The sequence below is a fragment of the Tinamus guttatus genome, unplaced genomic scaffold, assembly GCF_059628265.1.
Source record: "Tinamus guttatus ecotype Peru unplaced genomic scaffold, ASM5962826v1 Tinamus_guttatus_pri_ptg000472l, whole genome shotgun sequence".
Taxonomy (NCBI): Eukaryota; Metazoa; Chordata; class Aves; order Tinamiformes; family Tinamidae; genus Tinamus; species Tinamus guttatus.
The window spans coordinates 5,236,153-5,245,834 of NW_028289006.1; the positions used below are offsets into that span (position 1 = coordinate 5,236,153).

At 43.3% G+C, this 9,682-nt stretch overlaps 1 protein-coding gene across 1 annotated transcript in view; it reads left to right on the forward strand.

Moving 5' to 3' along the window:
• Positions 1 to 973, forward strand: part of FGD6 (FYVE, RhoGEF and PH domain containing 6) — a 59,649-nt gene extending 58,676 nt beyond the window's left edge. The window contains exon 21 of the mRNA XM_088532946.1: positions 522 to 973. Coding sequence (XP_088389072.1) covers positions 522 to 558 — 37 coding nt within the window. The 3' untranslated portion in view covers positions 559 to 973. The remainder of the gene's footprint in view (positions 1 to 521) is intronic.
• Positions 974 to 9,682: the final 8,709 nt, after the last annotated feature.

Genomic DNA, 9,682 nt, shown 5'->3' on the forward strand with positions numbered 1-9,682 from the left:
TTGCTCCGCAGAGGAAAGAATGCAATAAAATGGAAAGGTGTAAAATAATCTCTTTTTCTGATGATAAACCCTTCTTTCATCTCCTTCCCTGTTTTGTTCAAATGAAAATTGAATGTTAGCTTTGTAGACAATCATAAGCCATGTTTTGAGAGTTAACTGGTCTGTTTGAATTTCCATGATCACAATCATTCTACAACGATTTTTTTCTCACTCAGTTCTTGGAAGATTTGCACTCAACATCAGATCAGTGTTTGCTTATATTTCAGTCTGAATTTCATTTCAGCTGGAGCTTTATTCCCTTTATTTGCAACTTCTTGAAAAGCTCTATGCATGTCATTTCAGGAGGGAGGAAATACAAGAAAAAGTTCTCTATCACCTGGCCTTGTCCTGATACTTAATAGGTCGTTAGCAAGCTTTGAATGTGTGGATGCATGATGTTACTCTTTAGGTATTTCAGCAAGTGGGCAGTACAGTTTGAACACTTACCAACAGCTCACTACTAACTATTAATTTTCTAATAGGTGGATAGAAGCTTTTCAAGAAGGCACCATATTATAATGGAGTCAGTGGCATGTCGGCAAATCTAAAGCAAAATGTCTCAAGATGATGGAAAACACACACAGTGCAGCACTGTTGTTCAAAGAAATGGAATCCTGCCCTATCAGCCTACACGAAATTGTATATTTCTCAGAATTAGGAATTGTTGCTTTTTTAGTGCGAGATAATATTTTTTAAAGAATTGTGTGTATTCTGTGTTGATACAAATGTGTTATTTATTAAATTCCAATGTTTACTTTAATGGTCATAATTATTTGTAAGGTCTGCGTTGAAACCCAAAATGCCTATGTCTTCAGAATGGAAGGTGGTTGGTCAAAATATTAATGGATTTTTTTTCTTAAAGAAAAGGCACAAATTTTTTTGCAGTTATATATTTTTTCATATTGCTTAGTTTCTTGAATTGCTGATATTCACTTTGTAGCACGAACAGATCAGAACAGGAATTTTGAAAGAGATTTTTCGATGGGGCCAAACTTTTCTCAGTAGTGGCCAGTGACAGGACAAGGGGGAATGGGTACAAGTTGAAACACAGGAAGTTTCCCCTCCATGTGAGGAAGAACTTCTCTCCAGTGAGGGTGACAGAGCCCTGGAACAGGCTGCCCAGAGAGGTTGTGGAGCTTCCTTCTCTGGAGATCTTCCAAACCCACCTGGATGCCACCCTGTGCCATGTGCTCTGGGTGTCCCTGCTGGAGCAGGGGGGTTGGACTAGATGATCTCTAGAGGTCACTTCCAACCTCAACCATTCTGTGAGTCTGTGTGACCTTTGTTGGTTGTGTAAATTCCTTTGTGAGAAGCTGTAGTGCTGCTGCTCTTCTCCTTTAATGGCAGCTGAAGTCCTGTGTAGCAGTACGGCATCCTAGTCCAACAAAGCCTGTATCACAGAAGGGCTTGCAAAGTACAGTCCAATTTTTTAAAAAGAAGAAAGGGAAAATTATTTTAAAACAGACTTTGCAATTACTGAGCTAATGCACTAGAGTTTTACAATATTACAGAAACCAAAGAGACTACATTTATTATCTTTTTAAAAAATGCAGGATATATATTTTCTTTTATATTTCCAGTAGTAAATTAGAGTCAAAATGATTTTTTTCCACATATGGAGAGAGATTACACATCTCAGAATTCTTCATATGAGTTCTGTACACAGCATGAAATATTGCATAAAGTACTGCTCAAAAGCATTAAATGAATATATGCCATTCCCCCAAATCTTAAAATATTGTATGCGTAAGTATTATGTTTAAACTGGAATTGCTATAGCAAAACATCATGGCTTTTTTTTTAGTGTAGATGGCATTGAAAATGCATACCATTTTTTGAATCTTTTGTTTACACTACGGTTTGTTCTTTTGGACACTTTAAAACACTTTTTTTATTTTTTTAAACTTTAGGAAACTGTCAGTATACCTCATTAGGAAATTACTTACTGATGATTCTGGTGCATTTATTCTATTTAACTTTTAGAAAACTGTTAACACTGTAATAGTATAAATGGAACTAGAACTATGAAAAGCACATGAAAGGAAGTCATTTTTATGTCAAATGCAATGAATATGTAGCCAGCCAGTTAATTTTGCTGTATGTTACATTTTTCAGTGATCATCTGGATCAAGTTAGTTTTGGTAGTAGGATTAAGAGCAATTCATCTTTAAATTGCTGTTTTAAATGCATGTTGACAGCTATTTTATGGCCTCACAAAGTAAAACTGGGAGAGAATTTGGGTTAGAGATTTCCTCTGAGTTATTCCCAATTAGAGATTTCCTCTGACTTATCCCCAGTTACCTGTTCTGATGGAAGTTCCCAAATGGACAAAAAGCTGGGAGCATCTGTTTTTACTGATACACTGACTGATGTCCTGGTTTGTCCGAGTGTTTGCATTTGTTTACATTGAATGATCTAGGGTTAACTATTTCCTGCAACATGAGGGACATGCATAAATATTGAGAAATGGGAGATTTAGCCACATTTGCTTACAGTGATAGTCAACTCTCTGGAACATGCCGAAGCCTGGGCTACTGCAGGTCCTTACTGGATGCAGCTTCCTAATGTGCAGATGACCCTAGAAAACAGGAGATAGAATTAACAGTTAGTGGTCATCGCAGCAAGGCCAAGAATGAACATGCAACCCGGAACACGTGCTGTTCCCTCAAAGCAGTGCCTCAAGACCAGGTTCAGGATATCAACACGAACAGCTCTGAGGACACCTGCCTTCCAGATCTCCTCTTCAGGTGGCAGGCAGTGAGCAAGCCTAACGCTCTAACTAATTGTATTGACTTCCAGCATCTCGGAAGTTGTGAGGACCTATCTGAACCAGGGATTTAAGGCTGTTGATCACTAGAGATTTGACTAGATAGTATTTGAAAATCAGGGGGACTCAGATGAAAACCTTTGTTCACACATTTTTTTAAAATACAAGTGTGATAATTATTCTTTTGTTGTTACATATATAAATGTTTTATGTAACTTTTCAGAAACAGCTGCTGACTGAAGCCAAGTAAGCTATTAGCATGTCTCTTCAGGTAATTTCTGACATGCTTTCATTGCGTCCAAAATAAAGCTGATACTAATATAGCATAGATGTGCTGTGGTTCTCTCAGTTGATTTTATCAAATGGAAGCACTTCTTAATATTTTTATATGAACTGCACACCAGCTAAGATGGAGAGTCTCTGAGCCTGCAAATAAAAAGTATAGTCGTGGCTAGAGGCAAACTAATTTTTTTTAAATTTATGGTTTGATATTGATTTATGCACTGTAAAATTGAAACATAGCAATAAAAATTTAAACACAGAGCAAAGTGCCCAAATTTTGCTTCAGGTATGGCATGAAACTACCTCTAAATGATTTGGCGCAGAATAGGAAAGTGGTTTGAAGTGTTCTCTAGAAGTCAGAGAACTTCCAGGAACAGTTGTCAAACAAAAATCTTTCTGTGAAAAAATATATTTGAATACAGCCTTAGAAACATTTAAGCAGAGTTGTTGCAGTCTAATTCTGTATAAAGTAGGTGAAAATTTGTCTTTATAAGCACATTGAATATTTATTTTCTGCTTTCCCCAGTACTAGTGGTTTCTATCATATGAAAAAACAAATTTCCAAGACCCACAACACAGGTATTTCCATAATGTTTTCAAATGCCTAATTTCCTCCTCCTGCCCTTTTATTCATTACTGCTGAAAGTCAAGTATTCACTTCTACATTTGATTCTTTACAGCAGTAGATTTATTAAACAAGACCAATAGTTTTTAAACACCTGGCTACCTCTTATAAAGATCTATAGTTAATAGTAATTTAAAGTTGGTTAGTAGAGTATTTGACAAACATTAGCGTTGAAGATTAGTTCTTGCATCCTTAATCTTGATAAATGAACTATTTTAGGATGCTGAATTGTCTTTAAGAAATCACTGACTTAACACTTTTTATTTTTGCCCTTGTACTTAAGATAAATGAATGGAGGAACAACTGTGGAACGTATTTTCCTACATTCTTTTTTGTGTATGGAAAGTGGACTACCAAATTATTTATATTGCCTCACAAGGTAAAGAGTTGTTTGGAGAGACATATTCAATGCATTTGTTTACCCTAGCTCCTGTCCAGTGAATTTATCATCCAAATATACTTTTATTTGGAGCAGTCCTAAACTGTAATGTCTAAACAATAGAACCTTTATTTTGTAAATTATAAGTGCCATTTTTTTTGTAAATATTCTTGTGGATATGTATCATTTTTGTAAAAAATAAATTCACATTAATTGAATCTCTTGTGTTTTTTTTTTTAATGTGTATTTTCAGGTCGTTTATTATGTAATTCACTTATTTGCTCATTTCCAAATGGCAGAATATGTTGTCGTTATGTTGCAGGTCTGTTTTAATTTAAAACCTGTACTAGGTTTGGTCATTACAAACACAAGAAAATGTGAAAAAGTAGCCTGTCTGCATAGGCTGGCATATTGCTGCTGAGTTTACTGACAACCTGAAACAAGCTTTAAGTTAATTGCTTATTAAGTCTTGCTCATGTCAATTAAGACACTACATGCTCTTCCTGCAAAAACTGACATACTTGCCGTGAAAGCTGTTTTCATCTTCCTGCCTTGATGCCTTTCCTATAGCTGCTGCTTGCTGTCCTGTTCTCCACGTGTCCCTCCACACCACCCTGCAAGACAAGAAAGAGGGTGAGGAGCCTGTCAGCCGTTGTGCCCACAACACAAAGGGCCCAGTTTACTCCTGAGCAGTCCTGTAGGACACGGGAAACTGGGAATGTGTCTCCTGAAGGAACAGCATCCCTTCTCACCCGGGTCAGCACTGGTGCCTGAGGATAAGCCAGGCTCCCTTTGCCTGTGTACTATAAAGCAGTGTGATTTATAGCTATGTGAGCTGAAATGACAGCTGCAGGAGCATCTGGCTAACGTGTGTAATCCAAAAAGAAAGCAATTAATGCGATGTTCTTGAATGTTCATCAGTGTGGGTAAGACAGTTCCAGTACTCTAGAAACAGAATAACAGGGTTGCTATCTCAGTCTCCTGGTCAAAGTTGTTTGGAAAGCATTTTTTCCCCAATTCTTGTGAGGATACAGGATTTTACTCCTCTTCCTCTTCAGCCACAAATATGTGAATTTACCCATTCAAGTGCTGTGGTCATGTTTCTGTTTTTTAAAAAAGGTAATCTGTTATCCAATTCCCAGTGGTTACTGTACCTGATACTCAAGCTAGATTTATTCTTTAGGGTATGAATGCTTTAGCATACACGACAAAGAGAGCAGCCTACAAAATAACTATTCTAAAGATTCAAGGAAGTTATTTATGGCAAGGTTGAATGAAAGATGTTACATTAATAAATGGTTTTACTAAATTCATTTCTATTGTGTCAAAGTGTGCCTGTATCACATAGTTTCTGTTGCTCTAAGTATTTTAGTAGAGCCTATATGGAAGAGATTTTTCTGTCAGCTTGGCTATCCTGCCTCCTTCACCAACAGATGTTTAAAGGCACTTTTTCTGGTAACTTTACAGTAATATAAAGGATTTTGCTTTCAGGAATATTTTTGGTAGGGATGTATCTCTCTCTCATAATCCTGCCTGACACCGCTACATGGATTCTGCCTTTGTAATACAGACCAACTGTGAATTTGATCACTTATAAAAATTTAGAGTATTTAAAATACTATTTACAGTGTCGTTTTGGTCTATTGGGAATATCAAAATGCTTATATAAGATTAACTTAGTGCAATGCCTTGGTATTTGTTAAATTAAAATGCAATGAGCTTCACTTAGAAAGCTGATGCGTGGCTCAGGCTAGTTTTGGAAGTGACGAGTATGGTAAATTAAAATCCTATAGCATGCCAGCCTTTCAGGAAATGGCTAGGAAGGTAATTGCTGAAAGGTTTTATTTTTTCCTCTTTGCATTTAGCTTGATAATGTATTAAATCAAAAAGCAAAATACGAAGCTTGCCAAGGCTGACAGGGCTGACCAGTCTAGAAGCAACTCCAGCAGTAAAAGAGTTAGTGAGACAAGGATGGAAATGATTTTAGAAATGCTAACACGCACATTGTTTGTATTCTGCAGGGTAGTTCCATTTCTCTGCTTTTCAGAAATTACTGCTGATGTCATCTGATTCAGTAGGAATCAGATAGTCCGAATGTTTTTTAAAATATCGGGTAACTGTGTGTGTGGCCTCTGTGATTCCTGCTGCTGTCAAACCACAGCTCCGGAGCCTTCATTGGACAGACAAAAATGGAAGGGAAACGGGACTATTTTAAGAAAATTTACTGTACTTCAACCCCAGGTCGCTAACGAGCACGAACATTGCTGGCTCGGCTTTGCTTGGAAGGAGCGCGTTGGTACTCAGCACCTGCACAGCAGCGGGCGGCACTTCGGCCCTGGGGGAAAGCTTTACCCACGGAGCGAGCGTGGCCCGGAGAGCAAGCCAGCATCCTCGATGCCTTCGCACACTCTTGTCAGAGCAGCGCTGACCTCAAGGTAGATAAAGGTTTATTTTCCCGTGGCCGGCGCCGACTGACCACAGCTCTTTCACCCAGGCCTGGCTCAACTCCCAGGGTAACCCATTAGGAGCTAACTGAAGTGACTTGCGGCCTGGCCGCAGCAGCCGCGGCTAAGGCCCTCACGCTCCTGCCGCCGTTTGTAGCGGGCCGGGCCGCCCGCCTGTACCTGGGGGCTCCGCTCCGCTCCGCGCGCCCAACGGGCCCGCGCGGCGCCGCCGCCAACGGCCACGCGAGGCCCCGCCCCGCTCGGGCGCCCACCCCGCGCGTGCGCAGGCGCGACGGCGGCGAGGGGCGGGGGCGCGAACTCTGACCTCCCGCCGCCGCCACGGGCGTGTAGAGCCGCCGAGGCCGCCGCCGCCGCCGCCAGGTGAGCGACCGCACCCCGGTCAGCGGCCGCAGCCGCCGCCGCTTCCCCCCGCCGCGGCGCCGCTCGGGCCCGCCCCGCGCCGCCGGTGCCGCTGGGCGGCTCCGCGCCCCCCGACCTTTCACCTACAGGAACAGCTTGCGGCTCCCGCCGCCCGCATCCGGGCGCACCGGCCGCCGCTGCCCGGGGGGCTCCAGCACCTCCCCCCGCCGCGGAGGGCCCCCCCGCGCCGGGCCCCGCCGCCCCTTCCCTCCCCCCGCCGCCGCCGCAGCCATTTTGTGCGGCCGCCGCGACCCCCGCGCCGGCCGCGGCCTGGCCGGGCGCGCTGGGCTCCGGGGCGGCCTCGCCGCCGCCTGCCCCCTCCGCGGCGCCCCGGGGCTCCCCGGCGTTATCCTGAGCAGCGCCCGCCGCCCTCCCGGGGCAGGGGGCCCTGTCGCTCTGGTCTGTGCCGGTGCACGGGATCTGGCTCTTCCCTTACGCTGCTGCCGAGGTTGTCTGTCGGCCCCTCGTGTTTTTGTTTTCCAGAGTGCTGCTCGGTCTTGTTTACTAGCAGAAAGCACCGGCTGATGCCGCGGGGTAGAGCGATCCAATGCGGGCGATGGAATAAGCTGGTCTCACTCTGAGCTGAGTGTGGTCCTTATACTTGGGAAACAGCTGGGCGGCCTCTCATCTGAGGCCACTTGTAATAAATTATGTTCAAGGCAGACTTGGGAAAGGCGCTGAAGTAGCGAAGGCTACATCCCAATCTCTTCTAGAAAAGAAAACGGGAGAAGGGGAGGGGATTCACATAGTGTTGGGTAGGACAGAGCCCTGTTTTCAGAGTCAGCGTTTTGTTAAAACTAGAGGCTTTCAGTTCTGCTTGCAAGGTGGGGGGTGGGGTGGGAAGGGAGACATGGAAGTACTGTATTGGGGAAACAGGGTTCACCTGGTGCCCCCTTTTTTTTTTCTTCCACTCCTAGTAATTTTGAATGTCTTTTTTTCTGTAGCAGTATTTCCAGCTTGAAAATAACTCCGTAGAGGCTCTCTGTAGTCTGCAGTAGCCAGTTGCGATATGAGATGTCCTGATCCAACAGCAATTAGCCTCTAACTTGCTCCTTGCAGTCTGACTTCCTGGGAGGCTTTTGTCTAAAGGAAATGCTGGAGGCCTGTGAAGGGTTTCACAGCTTCTTTCTGAAGCTCTTTCCTTAGAGACATTGCAGTCCTTTGCCAGTTGCACAAGGAGATGCCTTGCGGTGGTGGACAAGGGCACGTGTGCACGTGCAGGGTGACATGGGGGACATCAGGATCACCTGGTGGGCAGGACATGGGCTCTGTGGTTCTCCCCAGCCTTTGTATCCTGTCCTGGCTGAAGTGAACAGCACTTGTGAAGCCTGCCAAAGGCTGCAATGACAGCTCAAGGTGATGCTTCTCCGGAGAGAACAACTCACAATAGGGCTGCTGTTCAGTTCTGACTTCCTCCCTCGCTTGGGGCACGTACTAACATTTTTGTTTCTCTTGCTAGTTGCATTTTCATGTGAGAAGCTCTTCTGAAGGAAATTAAATTGGTGGCAGCTCTGATCTCTTTGGAGCAGCCATAGCTGAGGCTGCATGTGTGTGGCCAGGCTAGGGGTAAGTGTGAGGGGTGGGTGCTTTCGTTTTAACTCTATCCTGTTTTTCCTGTCAAGTTTCATGGCTTCTGAAGACAAAGCCCAAGGAAAGGCTGAATAACAGTGAAGTTGACTCAGGTGTGTGTGTGGAGGGAGTGTTTGGATTAGGTGACCTCCACAAGTGGCTCTCAATATGAATTATTTCATGATTGTATTCTGTGATTAAAGATGTATTGAAAGAAGCGAACACTGATACAGCAACATGCCGTTAAATGGTTCAAATGCAAAATATAATTACAAAATGCTTGAAGCTAATGTGTTAGTCCAGTGAAAACTGGCTTTTGTTCATAATACAAAATCTAAATATTTAGACTGGCAAGATCCGTCTGCTTTTCTCTCTGCTGATATTTAGCTTTCATTTTATTTTATTGTGTGCTTATAGTATTATATAATGAAAACACATGCGGACAGTGAAGTTGCTGCAATTTCCTTACAGTTTGTGGAAGAAAGCAGCTTCCGTAAAGAAGGCAAGCTGTGCCTAATGGCAGGTCCAGGAAAGAAGAAGGGGGGAAAAAAAATCATTGAAATATGTAGTGCATCTGTGTCCAAGGAATATAGTGCTGGCGAGTCTAACTTGCACACGTTTATTCTGCTGTCAAAAGAACTATGGATTTCAGCAGCCATCCTGGCGAAGGCGGTTGAAACCTCTGCTACCCTGAGCTTTGGGTTAGGGAGCTCTCATGTGAGTAGCTGTTTTCCTGGCCCTATGGAGATACTGACACAGCATCCCTCTGGCACAGAGGGATGGGGAGCAGTTGGGGACAGGTGTGAGACGCTTTGACTGGCACAACTGCCCGCACTTGCTTTTCAGACATGTTCAGGATGCAGCCTGCAACTTAGGAATGAAGTGCGTACTTTTTTAAGGCATCAAGTAAAACTGAACAATGCCGAAGCTACCTTCTGGCAATAGAAAAAGTTAGAACTAGACTTTTAAAATGCTGTGGTTAAATGAGTGAACAGTTTTGTGTAGATGGTTCTTCAATGATGGCAGGTTGCTTTTACCAATTTAACCTTGTGCGTGTCTGTTAGTGGCATGTGGTAAACCGCCACAAAAGAGTATCTCATGTAAGTGAGGAGAGCATATAAAAGGCTGAAAGTGGTTACCCGAATTCTTACCGTGTA